The sequence below is a fragment of the Papaver somniferum genome, unplaced genomic scaffold (assembly GCF_003573695.1).
Source record: "Papaver somniferum cultivar HN1 unplaced genomic scaffold, ASM357369v1 unplaced-scaffold_99, whole genome shotgun sequence".
Classification (NCBI taxonomy): Eukaryota; Viridiplantae; Streptophyta; class Magnoliopsida; order Ranunculales; family Papaveraceae; genus Papaver; species Papaver somniferum.
Window position 1 is genome coordinate 8,004,037 of NW_020653081.1, and position 20,498 is coordinate 8,024,534.

The 20,498-nt window shown below is 34.4% G+C and overlaps 1 protein-coding gene across 1 annotated transcript; it reads right to left on the reverse strand.

The window, feature by feature from the left end:
* Positions 1–19,106: 19,106 nt before the first annotated feature.
* On the reverse strand, positions 19,107–19,604 carry LOC113346390 (F-box protein CPR1-like). Its single transcript, XM_026589924.1, has one exon. It carries the CDS (start codon positions 19,602–19,604, stop codon positions 19,107–19,109), a length of 498 nt encoding a protein of 165 aa, XP_026445709.1.
* Positions 19,605–20,498: the final 894 nt, after the last annotated feature.

Consider the following 20,498-nt stretch of genomic DNA (forward strand, 5'->3'; position numbering starts at 1 on the left):
GCATCCGCATGACTGGTTATGCATCAGGGGTATAATTGGCAACACAACTTGGATATAACATATCTAAAAATCCGCGCCTTGGAATTTTACAAATTTTATATCGTTAGAAATCTTTTTAAGAGAGCTACGCAACGAGTACAAATAACAATATCAAATTTTTGTTTTTCATGAAAAAATCGTAGATGATCATCATTTTAGGAAAAATTTCCGAAAACTTGATACATAACCATTATGCAGCCACCAAAAAAGATGCATAACACATTCTGCAGACGCATAACGAATTATGCAACCATTTTCTCCACTGCATAACAAGTTATGTAGCCATTGTTTTGGTTGATTTTAGTGCGTACATAAAAAATTTGATGCACAATGCATTATGCAACCATATTTTCGAAGGAATATCAGGTTATGCAACAATTTTCTCGATGCATAAAAGATTGTGCAACAATTTTATCGATGCATAATGCATTATGCAGCCATATTTTCGGATGCATAGCAGGTTATGCGTCAATTTTCACGACTGCATAACATGTTATGCAGATATTATTGTAGGTGCATAACAAGTTATACTGTCTTTGTTTTTGTTGGTTCCAACAATAACAAAAAAGTTGATGCATAACATGTTATGCAAACATTTTCTGGACTGCATAACAAGTTATGCAACAACTTTTCAAACTGCATAACAGGTTATGCATTTATTTTCATAGATGCAGAACCTGTTATGCATTCATTTTCGTAGCTGCATAACAACTTTTTGAAACCAATTGGAACAGTAACTTTTTGAAACAACAATTGAAGGTTTCAAAAAAAAAAAGTGGTACCGGCGATAGCACCCCTATGCTCAGCCATGTTAACCTTTTGTTTTGTTTACTCGGTAGCACACTCTAACAAAAAATAAAAAGTGGTGGGACAAAGAATTGTTTTCATTTGCCGAATAAGGGGACCTGGTGCTCTGAAGTTAAGAAAACAGTGGATGACGTGTCAAGGTCTACACCACGTTTCATTTTCTTATCAAGGAAGAACAACTCTAATCTTATTTCGAGAAGCCGCAGTCAAACCACGTTTCATTTTTCTGTACCATTTTCTTATCCCTTACATTTCTATCAAATTCATTTTTCTTCTTTTTTTTAATCAGAATATCAAATTCATATTGATAGAATGGGATCTTTGGATTAATTGTTGGGTTTCATCTCTTATCATTGACATTTGTTGTGGATTGATTGGTTTCCTGTACTATCCGACATTGGAACTGAAATTGATTTGATGATGGAAGAATACACATCAATTAGGAGGTGAGTGGAGATGGAAAAGATCGATGTTCAAATTCAGTTAGAGAGGTGAGTCGGAACTGAGAAATTGATTCACCGAATCAATTAGGTAAATAAATGATCGATTGTTAAGATTTATGAGATGTTACAGATGGTGGAAGAAGTGAATATATGGGGTTCTGGTGGTGACAGAGGTGGTTGTGATGGCATCTGGTGGTGGTGATTTGGTGTTGCGGGCGTTCTTTTTTTTTTGGGTAAACAAAGTGCTTTGATTTTGGGGTGGCGGCGGTGTTCGAAGTGGTGGCGGTGCCGCTGACCGAGGTAGCAGTGGCGGTAGAGAAGGAGTAGGTGGTGGAAGCAGAGAGAAAGAATACGATGGAGGAGAAAGAGAGAAGAAGAAGAAGAACGAAGAAGAGTACGATGAACATATAAAATCTCAGGATAAAACTTAATTTCAATAATTTTGGGTCTGGGAATAATTTTTCCCTAAAAATGGGTGCGCGCCTTCAGATTTCTGGACGTGGATTTTACAGTGACAAAATTCTGAAAAATGGGTGTGACTGTAGTTTTCACTTATTTTTTCAATGAAATTTTCCCTTTGGCTTTTCTTGACCTAGACTGGGCATGGGAACACTCGTAAATATTTTTTGGCCAGATTTTAATGGTTCAGCCATTCAAACTAGACGTGTTTTCTCTATGGAAGATGATGTTTTTGAGATTAACTGAATGTAACTAGAATTTAATTTACATGATCGTGCTGACTAGAACACACAAGAAAATTAATCATTGCCGTCTTTGTGGAAATATATTTATATTTTCTTTTTCTTTTTTTTCTGGTCAATCAACAAATTTTAATTTATTTAAATTAAGACGTGATTACATGATCGTTTACTAGAATAACAAAAACATCAAGGTACAAGATAATAAAATCTCTAATACAAGTGCATCGCGAAGAGAAAGATCCATATACCGCGAAGATAGCCAATTTTTATAAATATAGTAGGGAAGGATGGTATAATCCAGAATCGATCCCGACCATTTAATCTGATTTTCTTCTTATTTTTCAATAAGAGATACTCATGTAAGAGAAGAATTATTTGTCCAAATTTTTTAGATCCAAACGAACCCGGATCTATAACTAGAACTTGGTCTTATAATGGTTGTAAATCGTAATAATGGACCACACATTTAATGGTTTCTTCAAATAAAAATACACTATGAAAGAAGTACATGTTGGAATAATCTGGAACCTTGCAGGCCGTGTTTACTTGTGAACTCATCAAGAATGGTTAAGACGGAGCAAAAATTAAAACCTTACAGAGCTGGAGTGTTGATAACAAACACTACACCAAATCCAGGTTTTTGTTACAGGATATTTCTGTTACTGATTAAATTTGTAACAGATATAAGCAGTTCCAGAAACACTGTGATTAATTTTGTTATATTCTTTTGCAACGGTGTTTTCTGTGACAACGATTAATTAATGTCACACTTGAAAACCGTAACAATAACTGCTAGTCACAATTTTCCTAATTTTAAGATCGCGACACGTGTCGTATTTGTAATAGTTATCTTAACAATTTTATACTTTATATTTACCACAATTCAACGATGCCACGTGTCACTTTTTCTCACGATTACAGTAACACTTATAAAAGTTACATATTTATTAGCAACAAATCTTTCGAGGACACGTGTCATTCCGTAAATTGTTGTTCTTAGAATAGCAACACGTTTTTTTTAAAATTACAGTTGTTGTCACAGTTAAACCAGTGACAGTTCTTTAAATTACGTGTTTTTCCGATAAGGGTAGTCTGGTCATTTTGACAGTCTCCAAAATATTTATTGCACTACTTTTCATTAAGGGTAATATGGTCATTTTTCACAGTTTGTAATATTTAGTTTACTTATTCCGATAAGGGTAGTCTAGTCATTTTTACAGTCTCCATTATATTTATTGCACTTATTTCTAGTAAGGGTAATATGATCATTTTTAATGTCTCTAACATTTACATTACTTATTTTTTAGAAGGGTAGTCCGGTCATTTTCATAGTCTCCATTATATTTATTGTACTAATTTCCAGTAACGGTAATATGGTCATTTTCATTGTTTGTGATATTTACTTTACTTATTTTCGAGAAGGGTAGTCTAGTCATTTTCACAGTCTCCATTTCCAGTACGGGTAAAATGGTGATTTTCACATTATGTAATATTTACTTTACTTATTTCCGATAAGGGTAGCATGGTCATTTTAATATTTATTGCACTAATTTCCATTAAGGGTAATATGGTCATTTCAACTTTTGTAATATATACTTTACTTATTTTCAATAAGAGTAGTCTAGTCATTTTCACAGTCTGCGTAATATTTTATTCCACTTTTTCCTGGTAAGGGTAATTTGGTCATATTAACGTTCTGTAATATTTACTTTACTTATTTCCGATAAGGGTAGTCTGGTCCTTTTCACAGTCTCCAGAATCTTTATCGCACTTATTTCCAATAATGGTAATATGGTCATTTTCATAGTCTGTAATATTTACTTTACTTATTTTCGATAAGGGTAGTCTGGTCATTTTCACAGTCTCCATAATATTTATTGCACTTATTTCTAGTAAGGGTAATATGGTCATTTTAACAATATGTAATATTTACTTTACTTATTTTCGATAAGGGTAGTCTGGTCATTTCACAGTCTCCGGAGTATTCATTGCACTTATTTCCGTAAGGGTATAATCTGTCATTTTCACAATCTTCAGAATTTTTATTGCACTTATTCCGATTAGGGTAGTCTGATAATTTTCACAGTCTTCAGAAGAATCAGATATTTTTGTTGTGGTTTTGTCAACAATATCGAGAGAAAAGGTTGATGATTGTCAAAGTCAAATTTCCTACAAAGTCATGACTTGTTGACTTGGTCTTGATCATGTTTTCTAATATTAAGAAAAATAAATAAATATTGATTTTTAGAAATTAAATAAAATTGTTATTTTGTATAAATGTTGCAAAAGTAGTGACAAGAAAGATCCTAGGAGTTATTAATTTGGGGTTGTTTCAGATGTGGTGACATTTTTGGGTGGAAACATCAGTTTAGATTATAATTGTGATTGTCTGGATCATTGTAAGCAAATATTATTGTTACTAATAAAAAAATTAATATTCCTAATTATTATCACAAATAAATTTTTTATTAAAAGTTATAATTGTTACAGGACTTATCACAGGTGTATTTGTGACTGAAAAATAAACCCCGACAAACTATATTGTGACAGAATCCTGGTTTTGGTGTAGTGAAATGTGGCCAAGCAGTAAAGACTACTCGAAGCTACGGGAGTGCATATTCAGAAAAAGGACGAAATCATGATCTAAGCTGCCTCGCCTCTCATTCATTAAGAAAATACACGCATAATTACTTCTTTTTTTCCGATAAAGAAAGAAGGTTACCTTTTTCTTTTATGAGTGGTAATCCGAAAACAGTATACAAATTCGTAAATAAATTTTACAGCTGATTATACAAAAATGATATATTCCGTCAATTTTTGGTAATGTTGTGCAACTTAAGAGCAAGAAGCATCATCCCAAAAGAATCAGTATCAAAATTATTTCTCACGATATCGTCATAATTATTTTTTGTGTTTTACGACATACTAAAAGGTGCTCATTTAATGATTCATCAACGTAGTCAAAATAATGCACAGACGTTGAGTCTGGTGAATTGTGATATATTATTTTACCGGTTGAGAAGATAATGATGTTCTAATAATTTTGAATCGGCGCGCGTCCGATGAGGTTGCTCGATCATGGAACTAATATGATATGTCGAGTATTCGACAGGAAATCAGATGTTGTTGAGTGTTTAAAATTGTCAAATTATCGAATAAAAAAGTAAGGTTTAAAATATTAATGAGTGTTAGACGATCGAACGAACAATTATTAATGATTGTTTAGAATTGTCGAATGGAAAAGTAGGGTTTAAAATATTAATGAGTGTTAGACAATCGAAAGAGCATCCAATGAAATATTGGATGATCGGCCAAGCGGATGGCCATCCAGTGATGTTACTTTCAGACGGTCAATTAAAAATGTTGGTAGAACATTAATTAAAAATATTAATATTAATGGTACTTTCTTATTCCCTTCTCCTGTTTTTTTCACTTCTCTTCATAGTCCTGAAAAATGCCCGGCGGAAGCCAGTCTCAATCTCGTATTCATTATTCTCCAGAGAAAGATATTGCTTTGTGCAAAGCATATGTGTACATTAGCCTTGATGCTACCGTCGGAAATAACCAACCTTTTGAATTATTATGGAAAAGAGTTGCAGAACAATCAAATATACCAGTAATAAATTTTGCTTATTCCAAAATAGAAGAATGCTCGTTATTTACAAAGTTTCAACAATTTCTCAAAATTCTAGACTAGACAAAACATGCAACCTTGGTCAAAATATAAAGAAAGACTCCATCAAAACACGCGAATTTATCTGATAAAAAATCACTAAAACATGATAGACAAGTCATACAGGCTTCCAGGGCCGTCTCAGGGGAAAGGCGAGCAAGGCGGCCGCCTAGGGCCCAAATTGTTGGGGGCCCAATTTTTTCTTTTTTTAAATAACTAATACTCCCTCCGTTCCTTTTTAATAGGTTGGTTTTGTTTTTAAAGAAATTTAAGGAAATTAAGAGAACTAATCATTGAAAGTGCTCCTCATAACACTTGTCAATAAAAGAAGTGAAGTGAAATGGCTCCCATGACACTTGTCAGCAAAAAAAGTAAAGTGAAATGGTCCACATGACACTTGTCATCAAAAGAAGTAAAGAAAAAAGTGGTCCCAAAAAATTAAAGTAACATTTGAATTTCCTAATTAGGAAACCAACCTATTTTTTTGAAACATTTATTTATAGAAACCAGCCTATTAAAGGGAGTAGATAACTGTAACAGTTATAAGTGTTAGGAAAATATTTTGTTACAGCAATATAATTGTGACAGATATAATTGTTATTAAATTTTAATTATCACCAATATTTTAATTTTTCAAATCAATTACGAGTTTTCAGGGGCTTATCTTATGCCAAATAATAAGTTTATAAACCAAAATCTAACTAAAGAAGATGGAAAAAAAATTGAGCGGCCTTCGACCGCATAATTGGATCCAAATTATCCTTTCAAATACATAATTTGTCTCCCTCTTAACTGAAATTCCAACTTTACCTTTGATTAGTCACCGTAAAAAGCCTCCATATATCATGTTCGCCTAGGGCACCCAAAAACTCTAAGACGGCTCTGCAGGTTTCAATTCGGGAAAAATATGGTTTAGTCCAAAATCACATCTAAATATACTAGTTAGTCCACGCCCATTCAACTAGGTACAAATTAGTACATTATTTATTTGAAATACTAGCCCTTAACCCGTGCCGTAACGGCATGGTCATGATGTTGGTTTATTTTTAATATATCGTATAATTTGTGTCCCGAATACTTATCAACTCCTTATGATTTAATATGGGTTTGTCATAAAAATAGTCGGGATTTTCTTCCCTTTTTTTCTTATTTTTTTCCTTTAATATTTTACCGCCGGAGATTTTCTCAAACGAAATAAATATAATCTTAACTTCCAGACACTTTTTTATTTAAGTTCATTGCTTATAATGAGATAATGCTCTACATGAACATGGAAGTTTAAATATTTTTTGGAAATATGTCGTCAGCAACGCTCATCTCAGTGAAATCAACTAATCAATATCGTCCATAAAAGTCTCCCCATGGTCCTATTTCCCTCCAGCTGTCTCATCTATCATGGTCATGTTGTCGATCCTCAAAATAGGCAGAGAATAATATTTTTTTGCATCGAGCGGATGATACAAACTCTCCAATGTGACATGATTTTTCTGTAATTTTTCAACACCCATTAGATGACAATGTTTAAAATGTGTACCAATTACCTTTTCGAATGGATTGTATGTATGCAAACCTCTGCCATTAAATCTTCAACAAAGTATTGTGCCAAGCAGTTCGTCTTAACAAAGGCTTTGGTAACTTCAAAATTCTTGGATATTTTGTCACTTCCATATGTTCCTACCTTCACTTGGAATACAATCTGGCGACACATTACCTCATAAGGAACCTTGAACACATATTGTACTCCCTGATCCTATTTCAAATTTATAGGTTGTCAATAGATCCTTTACCAAAATTTGACATCTTCTACGTTGAATATTTATAAAAAAAAATGGTATTGTGGATCGTTGCTTTCTAAGATTGTAGTTTTCAAAATTGGCCTCTTCAAGTCCCACGGTTTTCTAAGTTTATATATCCTGTTTGTTTTTAACATTTTAGTTAGCCATATTATGTTTGTTACTAACTTCAAACTTGATGTCATCTTCTACTGTGAACTTTATGTGATTTCAGAATCAAAATAGTTATACTTCTTTCATTCGTATCAAGTAACCCGTCGTATATCCCAACAATTCTTCTACATCAATTCCTTTCTTTTTCCGTTTCCGGACCATCGGTAGCCATTATTATCAAACACAATCTGTCTAATTTTTGTTGATGTTATGTATTTGCAATGTTCATTTTTCTTAAATAAATAGATTGGGGAAAAACTAAAAAAATAAAAACATAAGTATTACACCGGGTCTAAGTTACCATATTCAAAATACTCTGGACACTGCTTCTGGTGCCTTGTTTCCTCAAATTCATCGTTGCTTGCTAGAGAGTACATGCAACACCAATCATTTGCGAAGTGAGTTATTTGCGCAGGTGTGGTCAATGTATCCCTTACCTGTAATAATAATAACAACACGTCAATTTTTTTCAAGGCGTCCAGTTATAAATGGTATGAATCTAATAGATTTGAATTGTACCTCAATCTTAGATATCACCTTCTTCTCACATAACCATAGCAATTGAGGATGGACAAATCTTGACCACTCATTACATAGGCAGAGTTAGCCAAACTATGTTTTGAAATTGTCTTACGTGGAAATTATTATTAATCCATATTTTAGTGGGCTCTTATCGAGGCCGATCTAATTAGTCCTATAGAAATTTAATCTTAAATTTTTGACCTTATTTCTTGACCAAATTATTGAAGTATTCTCAGTCATGTTCTGCTTTGTGAGATCTACCCATCTGTATCTACTCTACCTTCTAACCCAGTGAATGAAACCTATACATATTGATCCGTAATTTGATATTGTTGATTTGTGATCAAGAGGCCGCATGATTTGAGAATGTAAAATATAAAAAATATTCTATAAACATCGGAGGCGAAATTTAGATTTATGATTTAGAGTTTTTTATGATGATTTTGATGAACAAACATAATTTTCAAACAAATATTTTAGAATACAAATACATTTTCCCGGTCAATAATGTTTTATATCGGGAATTGAGTGAAAGTTGTTGTCTTTGTAGGTAGTTGTCGTGAAACAACTCGACATTGTTGGTCTTTCAGGAAAAAAATATGTAATAGTACTTGAGAGAGCGATAATGTTCTCTTATGCGGGTACACCAATTGCCTTTATATAATACGGATACCATTTCGGTGATCCAACAATCATGATCATATTGTCTTATACGTTCCGGTATCATCTTCGAAATATTTGATTTTTGTCCTTATCAATGGTGCTAAAAACAACCAATTACATCTTTCACAATTCAATGTTGCATGTTTTGTGAAGATTTTTTTTTTACTCGGTCATTAAAACTCACTAAAAAGCAAAAACTATTATTATCCACTACTATTACCAACACCCACCACCATAAAAAACCATCCACCGCCACTATTTCTTCCACCAATAGTAATGTTACCTCCTCCACCATTCACAAACACCCTCCATCGTTAATACTAACCTTACTTCCACTACCACCATTAGAATTAATATAGCTTTTAGTACAATTATTTATTAATAAAATTATGTATTTATGTTAGATTATTAAAGGGACATTTATAAAAGAAATTTAATTAATCATTATGAAAAATCAATGAAACATTAATTAATAAAATATTTAAAAATGGTGAAGTTAAATAAACCCCAGCGATAAATTTATCTTTGCCAAGGACAAATCTCGACCACTTTTTACATAGAAAAATCAATAATAAATAATTTCATATGTTCTGATCTTGATTCGTGTCGTTTAGTTATTACATAACATGGCAATTGATTGCACCAATTTTTTAAAATGGACATGTGTTTTATTGAGTTTATTTCAACATTAGAATGATCAACCACGTTTTATATTTTATAATATAACGTTACATATTTTGTGGACGAAATTAGCATAATATGTTTTTGTTCACCAATACCCGCCACCACCATAAAACCATATGAATCCAATTTTTTTATCCACCACCACCTAGTGGCAGAGCCAATGGTTGACTAACCTGGCTCTAACCCCTTAAATTTTTAATAACTACATAAATTTTTTAGTTTATTTTATAAATAGTATTTGTCCATATATATTTATGGTTTAGTCCACCAAAGTTTACATGTTTTATTTTTATTTTTTAAAAGTAGGTATCCTCAATGTCAATTTTTGACTCCACCACTGCCACCATCACTGCGGCCCACCCATGTAGGTTGTTGGACGCAATTCTAATTTTCAACCACAAATGCCATGTATGAGCTTTAGATTGAACAAAATGTCGTCAATTGATTAGTTCATTATTATTTTTTCCGTGTATATATTCTTTTTTTGTATTGCAATCAATTTTATTTTAACATTAAAAAATCATAATTTATACGATATAGTACCAAACATAATAGGGGTACCATTTGGATGATCCAACTACGATCATGAAAATATTATGATATCATCCCTGAAATTAGGGGTGTCAACGGGTCCGGGTCCTCCCGGGTATCACTAGACCCGGACCCAGACCCTACTTATAATGGTCGGGTCCGGTTCCTAAACTTGTGGACCCAGAACCAGACCCGTTTAAATACCCGGGTACCCGTCGGTTCCGGGTACCCATTGGGTTTTAATAAAACTATTTAAAAAACCTCAAAAACTTAATATATTTCTCTTTTTGGCTTGGATTTAAGTAATTTTTATAAAAATTTATTATTATTTCTTATTAATGTACTAAATAAAGGTTAAATGTAAGAGAAAAAATTTAAATGAGTAAAATATCAAAGCTAAAACTAGCAAAAATACTTGTAATTTTGCTAAAAACATGAATAAAAGAATGAATAAACGGGTACCTGATACCCGCGGGTACCCAACGGGTATTACCCGTTTAAATTCGGGTCCAATCGGGTAATTACCCGCCGGGTCCTAAGTAGCTAATGGGTCCAACTTTAGGACCCGGAACCGGACCCAAATATACCGGGTCCGGTTCCGGGTCCGGTAATGGGTACCCATTGACAGCCCTACCTGAAATATATGGTACCTTCCTTTATCAAGAGTGTTAAAAACAACCAACCACATCTTCCACACTACGATGTTATCGATGTTGTAACGACAACATAAAATTAATATTGCCCATTACTACTCACCAGCACTCACCGTCACTACTTCTTCCACCACAAACCAGAGGCGGAGCCAGGATTTTGAGGAAAGAGGGACAAAAAACTCTTGGCAAGTTGGATACATGTGAAAAATGGACTTTGTATCCCATTTTATGATAACAGAACAAAAATAAATACAATTGTGCTTGGCGCCGCCCTTAACCACCACTAATCTTTCGGATTCCACCTCTTCTACTACTCATTGTCGCCAAAAATGTCTATTGGTATTATTTATCAAAATTACTTATTAATAGAAATAAATATTATAATTAATTAAGAAAACATTTATAATTAAAAAATGATTAGTCATTTATTATGAGCAGTTAGTGAAAAACTAATTAACAAAACACTTTATAATGAATAGATTATTTATTATGTGCAATTAGTGAAACACTAATTAATAAAGCAATTATGATATTTAAGTTGAACAAACCACCACCATTGATTTATCTTTTCTATTAATTCCAACCAAGGTGGAACACTGGTTAGAGGCCACTCTTATGACACAATAGGTCATGAGTTCGAACCTCCCCGTTATAATTTTTGAAAATCCATATCTTAACTTGAGTATTCATTTTTCATTCATAATATTGGAATTAATACCACGCGTGCGAGTTGTAGGGGGTGGTCAGGAGAACCACAACCCTTGATTTATCTTTGTCTGGACAAATCCTGACCACCACTAACACAGGCTAACTTACCCTAGCTTTGTTTTGTACTAATGATGGAAAGTACACTAATAACCCTTATTATTACAATTTAGTCCGAATATTTGCAATTAAGTCCATAGTGACTTATGATGATGTCATCAATTTTAAATAATATATAAACAATTTAAAAACGATTTATCTTTGAACCGCTCGCCCAAAATTCACGAATTTTATATATTCGGAAAGCTCTTTTAAAAAAAGTTAATTTTCGCATCATTATATGGTGTGTACAAAAAAAATGGACGCGCCCGAAAATTTATAAGTTTTTCACATATGCACCATTTTGTACACACTTACAAAACATACATGAAATTGGTTGTTCATTTCAACTCTCGAACCTACTTTTTCATGGAAATTACACCGGTGCACCAATATGTACACCCCTGCAAAACACGCTTGAATCCGTTGGTTCATAACCACACACAAACTTACTTTTTCATGGGAAATACATCGGTGCATCGATATATACACCCCCTGCAAAACATGCATAAATCGATCATTCAACCACGTCCAACCTTCTTTTTTCATGGGAATTAAATTGTTGCACCAATATGTGCACCATGCAAAACTTGCATGAAACCGTTTATTTATAACCACACACAAATTTACTTTTTCATGGAAAAATACACCACTGCATCAATATGTACATTCCTGTAAAACATGTATAAAATCAATCATTCATAACCATACCCTAGCCTTCTTTTTCATGGGAATTACACGAGTGCATCAATATGTACACCCCTACAAAACATGCATAAATCGACCATTCATACCCATAAGCCGACTTATTTTTCATACACAAGTGCAAACATATGTACACCCATAAAAAACATGGAACAAATCAACCGTATTCGCCTGCAAAAAAATCTATTTCATGAGATTTACACAAGTGCACTACTATATACACACCTACCCATATTATATAAACATAACAAAGAAACTCATATGGATTTGAACCATCAACCTTCGCAAACCTTGTGATAGGCTTGTACGCTCTACCATTTTGAGCTTGTGAGTCCCTAAATTATATGCAAAAAAAAAATGGTGTCAAAGGTGGACCAGGGTACAATACAGTTACGTATCATTAATAATCAGCATGTGTACAACTATATACACAATAACAATGAATAGGTGTACAACTATGTACACATAAGGAATCAACAAGTGTACATTAATTTAGGACTGGCAACACAGTCCCAAACTCACGACAATAATGCAAACAATTACCGCATAAGAAGAATTAAGTACGGTGTAAAAATGTGTGCACATAAACGATCATTGTGCATATTAACGATCATCAGGTGTAAAAATATGTACACATCAAATATCAACATTTATACAATTATGTACACATTAAGCATCAACATATATATACCTTCTGTTACATCCCATTTTTAACAGCAAAACATATATGATGTTAACACAGCAGTAGAAGGCAAACAGAATCATTTTAGTACCAACCAAATGCCATTTTAAATGTGTTATTTTCCTGAATTTCTATTAAATAATACACTTGAATATATGTCGGAAAAAAGTATAAAATAAGATGAGATTTTTGGTAATACCTGGAGCAACCGAGACCAGTACGGGAGAATTGCTACAATGAAATAAAAAGAACTGTATATGGCACTCTGGCGATAATTGTTTCGTCTCGGGGTAAACTCTCCCCAAGGCATGGTAGCAAAATATATAAATCAAGACTCCTAAAGGCCTGGACCTAATATGTGATTGATATACACTAGTTAGTTAGTGGAGGGAATGCGACATTGGAAAAAAAAATGTTATCAAGCAGCAAAGACTTGAGTTATAAATACCTGGCTAGTAAGTTGGTCTTCCAAGAAAAAGTCAATTCGTAACCTGAGAACGCAAATACTTAAAGACTACAAAATAATCTCAGCTATCGGTTAAGTCTGCAGTTTTTGTTTCAACGGATTAGTACCTTGGAGAAAGGAGCACAAATACAACACTAATAAAGAAAAAACGACCAGAATTATATATAATGTTGAAGGGGAAAATCTTTATGGCAAGTACGAGCTGCAAACAAACACAAAAGAAAGGTGATTAGTTATGTCATGTATTTCAAATTCTTAGTCCTTTCTTTAAGAGGAGAGTGTTCTGTTTTCAAAATCTTACAGTAACTAATCCCAGATATTAACAAAGTTAGAATAGTATAGTGATCATGTTAGTGAGGACCTTTTTTTCTATATTCACGCATAAAAGATCTTTTTATTTCCAATCATCCAGATTAACAAAGTTAAAATAGTATAATGAGGAGACCATGTTCATGATTGGCACTAACTTGGTCACTGTATGATAGCTTTGAGTATGTGGATCCATCTCCATGTCCAGGTTCGCAAGGACACCAGCTAGCGAAACTAGTGTCATGCCAACGCTAAGAAGAAAGACTTCCCGGTATCCGAATTCAGTCCCTTGCTTGAAACCGAGTATAAATGTGGTTTTGTGGGTTCATGTCAATAAGAATTGATGTTTAAGAATCACAAATATATAATTCAAAATGGAAAATACATCTAAAAGGAGCATATTATGAACTACTAATTTAGATTTCTTCCCATAATGAAGGAAATGAAAAGTGTATACGGGTGCAATGAATTTCTAATGTTGTAGTGTACCTTCTTGTGCACTGGTTATATTGCAGTGTACCATCTTGTACACTGGTCTACTACTAAGTAAAATCTTTGAAGTCCATATGTTGTATATTCAGAATCCGTACAGTAAATTAACGAAAATCATATCGATGAAACAAACATTAATGTTTACAGAAATTGAGCAACGAAAATAGAAGATTCATCTAAATTTCACCATATTTTCACTAAATTAAGTTTATCAAGTTTTCTCCTATTGATTTTCGCATGCAAAGTCGTCGTCATCCATTAATAATTACAATAAACAAACCAGAGAAGTCTCAATCCAAATTTTCTTAGATACAACTATTCATATTTCTTGATTAATTAGCTTAAAGTGAACAAATAGCCGCATAATTTCGCAAAAGAAATCCAAAGAAGTCAAAATAATAAGAGAACTTACTGGATCTGTCCATCGAGTAGTTGATGATGTTTGAAAAACTCAAATTAAGTGATGGAGATTAGTGAATTAGTAGCAGTAGCAGTAGCAGAAGAAAATCAGATGAAGAACTCGGAATCTTTCTCTCTAAAACGAGAAATCATGAAGAACAAAACCCCAAATCGCCTATATCACTCGCCAAAGATTTCAGATATAAAATTTCTAAACTCTCTCTCTCTTTTAATCTGTATGTGCAAAAGTGAACATGGTATTTAGGGTAATAAAAAAAAGATAGATTTTGTGGATCGGAAAAGTTTTGGACTAACTCGTCCAATTTTGGACTAAATTATCTGTGCGGAGGGAAATTTGATTAACCAGTACTAGGTTTGAAGGGCGTGAACTAGAATGTCCAAAGCCCGGAAAATATGGGAGTAAACGTTAAATTCTACTTTCAATATATACGCATGGACTTATGTAGCACTGAGCACTGTGAATCCCGATATGCTACAGTCCGATTTTTTTTTTTCGCAAACTGATAGATGCCGTATGTCGGATTCACATTTAGTTCATTTTTTACGTTACAATAGTCTTGAAACCAGTGTTGGGATTAATGGCAGAAACACAAGACATGGAAAGGCACTAAAACCCATAAGTAAAAACAAAAAATTGATTCAAACTTGAGAGACCACCATCCTAACCGAACAAAGAAATGAAACCTAAAAATTCCTTCAAACCGTAACCACGCCTCTGTCTACCCTCAATCTTTCTTCTTCTTCTTCGTTCATATGCAATGCTAGAGAGACGCCGGAAACCGATGGATTTCTAGGGTTTCAATAACACACAGGTCTGAATCTATCTCTACATCTTCTCATTTCTTACGCGGTCTCTCTTCTTCCAACTTATTAGTGAAGTTTTAGGTTTTTAGTGGATAATATATGGACCTAATTCGTTACTCAGGGTTTGATTGCCTTTGATATTAACATAGGGTTTTAGCGGTTAATGAGATTTTAACTATTGAGGCTTCTATTTGATGATTCATTGTTAGGGTTATTACAATTTTGGACTTTGTACTGTTTATGATCTTATGATTGCATTTATATGATTTCAGTGTTTGTGTTTGTTTAATTTTGTACACTAAAAATTTTGACCATTTTTGATGCGTATTTGTGTTTATTTATCTGTTCTAGAGAGCTAATTTTTTTTCTTCTCTTACTTTGTAGGGAAAAGTGGAAGGAGTATCCGTAGAATGGATGGTCTGGAAAGCATGCAGAATTACATGGGAAGGGCTGGAGATGAGGAATATTGGTGGAGTAATGATACAAGGAAACATCGCCTAGCCCGTCCAGAAAGCACACTAATGAAGAAGATGCAGAAGAATGGGATAGCGGTGGAAAGAGAAAGAGTAATCGTGATAGAACTGAGTGCAGGAAAATGTCAGGGGGTCGAGTAGGGCAGGTGATGGATATAAATATGGTCATCATGTGTAAGTAAGGTCTAAGCAGCCAAAGAAGTACCAAGAAGAGACGAGTGACAAGAAAGCAAGCACTGGATTTCAGTTCGGACAATCACAAAGCAGTAGAGAAGGTAGTGATGGTTCAGGGAGTAAACGGCTTGTGTCTGCTGATGAGAATGAGAGAAATTCATCAAGTAACTCACAACCCTACTCACGAAGGTTCCCCGAGCAAGAGTAGAAGTAAAGTTGAAACTTATCATGATGGAGAGCTCGCTAAGAAACCTGATAGAGATTTTAGGTATCATGATGGTGGCCATGTTGCTCTGGAAAGCCGGGAAGGATCTGTAAATGCAGAGGAAGATGGACATTGAGAGTTGAGAGGGAAGTGAGACAGTCGAGAAGGTCACAGAGTCGCGAGAGAGGTGGAGACTGAATTTATTCGAATTCGACTTGATCTTCTGACTGGAGTAGTAATATCTCCTCCATCTTTCCCAGTCAACTTCTCCCGAGTTGTGAAGCTGCCATATGAATGGGAGTCGGCATCAGAAAATTCAGAAAGCTATGACTGATCCTCCTGAAAATTGAGGAAGCTCCCCTCCTGCCCCCTTGACTGCATCTCTGACACTGACACAGACATAGAAAAGTTGCTCTCTTCCCCGCCATCATTTGCATTTGAATTCAGCAAACTTCAGTTTCTGAGAGAGCTCCCTGATTCTCCCACCATGAATTCACCAAGCAATTGTACTTCGATAGACTCTTCCAGTACAGTGACATGACGAATCAATATAAGACTCAGCGTCGTTCTCTATCCGACCTACGACAACAACCTCGTCTTTCTTAGGAAGATAGCACTTTTAGCCTTCTCAAGTGTTTTAGCTATGATGGTTTCTTGCTTCTCAGTAAGAAAAGGTTCAGAAGGTGGTCGAATGGTAGAAGCATCACCATTTACGGCTTGTCTTCGAAGCTTTAGACGATGAAAAATGATGAAAGACGCCAGGAGTACAGAAATGACAGAAACTCCAATGCTAACCCACCTTTAGCAACAGGTTTTGGGGCTTCAGCTTCCTCAGTAACTTCATTAGGAACAGGTTTTGGGGCTTCAGCTTCCTCAGTAACTTCATTAGGAACAGGTATTGAGGCTTCTGATTCCTCAATAACATCCTCATAAGAAACAAGCTCCGAGGCTACATCCTCATTAGAATTAGTTTCTTCTGAAGCTTCAAATTCCTCAACAACTTCTCTTTAGAAATAGGCTTTGGGGATTCAAATTCCACAGCAACTTCTTCATTCCCCTCGTTACCTTCAGCTGTGTTCTCTGCAACAACTTCATTCACTTCTGAAGTCGCAGACAATTGATTAGACAAGCCCACAGACTCCACACTTTCTTCCTCATTCATCTCTGGAGTTTCAACCACCTGATTAGAAATTTCATCCTCCCCAAGCTTCACATTTTCATCTTCAACCACTTCCTCTTCAGCTGTCCCGTTGTCAACGGATACATACAAACCATTTGTAGAAAACCAATAAGGACACAATTCATGTATCATCAGTTAGAGTTGTTTCATGAATTTGACCCTAACTTACAGAGACGTAGACTAGACACAAACATCAGGAATAATTTATGGATAATGGAGGTTACACAACGAAGAACGTAATCATTCTGATCAAAAGATTTCCCTGTGAAACTTAGTGACAATTACAGAAAGGGGTATAGAGTGACTGTCAATGTGAAGAATGATGAACATGACTCTTCAACACTTCATGAGAATTTCAGGAGAAAAAAAACTTAAAATGTTCCGTGCCAGAGGAGGAGGAGGATGGGAGTATCAATCTCGTCAACACTTCTTTCCAGGTATAAGATCTGTATAAACTAGATATGGACCTCACCACCTGCCTGTAGTTCTCCAATCCTATCCATCAACGCTAGAGAGATTTTTCTCCTATGATTATGCTCTTCTATAAGTCATCAAAAGTATAATATTCACATTTGTTCTGTAAGTTTTGTTGGAATGACAAAATAACAAGTCACCAAAGCCAATAAATGACAATCAAAATCCTTTAAGACCTCAGTAAAACAAGTTCAGAAAAATTACTAAGAGTAACCATCCAAGACCTTCAAGAATCACTTCTAGCACATCAACTTTCTTCTCTGACAATTAATCTTTTGTTCATGTTTAAAGAATTCAGAAACAAGGAAGATATGATGACGAGAGCAATAGCCGGTTGATACAAATCTAATTTAATGTTCAAAGAAAAATATCAAATTCTAGATTGTTCCTCTATGACCAAAGCTATTTAAGCAACATTTGTTAAAGAGACATCTAGCACCTTCAAGAATTCAGCTGCATTACGAGTACTGAGAGTCCAGGCACACAACAAACTTTATATCTAAACAATAACTAAATTGCTTCAAAAAAAAGAAAAAAGCAATAACGAAATCTTGTCCTAAACCACAAACTTAGAGTCTGAGATTTTATACAGACTGTACCGCTTAGTATAAAATATTCCACACCAGAACTGTCATACCTTCGCTCGTTTAAAGGCCCAATTCACTAATAGGATATGTCATGAGAAGGTTACTAATTCGAAAAAGAATAAACAGAGAAGAAGATGAAAGATAATGAAATTGAGATGCCTTTTCAATTGCAGAGCCTTACTGACCATAAAAATTCAAAGTAACAAAGGTTACAAAGGGAAGAAATTAGATTTTCTGATAAAATTGTAAATTCTAATTCCAGCTTAGTGTAGAAAACAATATTGCATCTATGAACTTGATTTAGAAGTCTTCAAACTTCAAAAGATATAATTATTTACGAATCAACTGCAACATGAATTGCATACAGTTTAGCTAGTATAAAAAGATATTCCCTCCGTTTCAAAATAATAGGCTGGTTTCATGTGTAATTTGTACATGAAACCAACTTTTTTTTTTTTTTTGAAATGGAGGTAGTATGTTGCTCTAGATTGGATACAAAAATATTCATTCCGATAACATGGTGTACATTGAGTTACTAAGACTTAGAATACGGGAAATGCAGCATCGTAATTTTATAAATTCAAATTTCAATTACAATACACTAAAACTACTGCATGGATATATTATATCAATAACAACAACAAAATAACAAATTTACCTGTTTTTCTTCTAAAGCTTCTTCTTCAGGTTTCCATTGATTTTTAGGCCGTCTTCTGTCCTCACATAAGTACCAGAGTTCAGTGAAACTAAGCTTTGAAAATAATTGTCAGCGATCAAGAATGTATCATTGATTATTAATTCTCTAGCACTTCCATGTTTTGGATCATACAAAACTAGACTGTCGCAACTCAAGAGTAGAATATCTCCATTCTTTGAAGTCCACATAAGCCTAATATAGTTACTGTCACTGATAATACTCTCATGGCCTATGACATAACGCTTAACCCAAGATTCTTGAACTCCAAAATCCAGCATCGCCCACACTTCAAAACCAATCTTCGCATCATTAACATATGAGCTGACAAGTGCGCAAAGGCACCCTTCCAACACTCCCAGAACCATACACAGATCGTCATTCTTCTCCTCAAGTTCATCTGGTAATTGCATTTCGTTAAAACTCTCGTTGCTGATATCAAGAGAGAGTAAGACATAGTTGGATTGAGCCATCACTACCCAATGAAGGTCTCCATTAAACAACACCCCAGCCGTATCCTCACAAAACCAATAAGGTATGGTTTGCTCAGTTTTCCAGGAATTTGATGATAACGTATAGACTTGGACTAGAGTATTATTCATGCTTCCACCAAGTTGTACACCTATTGCAAACTTGTAATCGTCATTTGTTTTCAGAGCTAATTACGGTTGGAATTTTGCTCATAACCAACCGTAAATCGAAGTTACGGTTCGTAAAAGATGAACTACCAACCGTAACTGGTTAAATTTGAAGAAAACCCAATCGCAAAACCAGTTACGGTTGGTAACTAAATGCTCGATACCAACCGTAACTCAGTTACGGTTGGTAACCAAATGCTCGATACCAACCGTAACTGAAGAAAATTCTCAGATATAAAAACATACGGTTGGTAATTGAACTATTAACAACCGTAACAACATCAAAATATCTAGTTACGGTTCGTAATTGAGTTAAAATCAACCGTAACTCACATAAACCCAGAAATTTCAATTTCAATTTTCATCTAAAACCCTAATTTTTGATAGAAATTAAACTTAAATCGAACAAAATAAACCAAATCGTAACTGGGTTTTCAAAACATACCCCATATAAGTCATTATACTACAATTGATTAATTTTCGAATCGTCGATTAATCAAAAATGATGAAATTTTGAGTTTTAATGGAGGTTACGGTTGATGGGAGGAGGAGAAGTCAATTTCGCTTTGATTTAGGTTAAAAAATGGGGAGGGTAATCTAGTTAATTTACACCCCCTATAAGACATCCCTAACCAACTAGAAGGACATTACTATCACACTGCCTCCCCTCTAATAAACCATGTCGCCCCTATAACAGATTATTTTCTTATTCCGCTACACCGATTTTAG

Excerpts from the sequence above, each read along its gene's own strand:
- LOC113346390 (XM_026589924.1), bottom strand. The coding sequence starts at position 19,604 with ATGGCTCAATCCAACTATGTCTTACTCTCTCTTGATATCAGCAACGAG.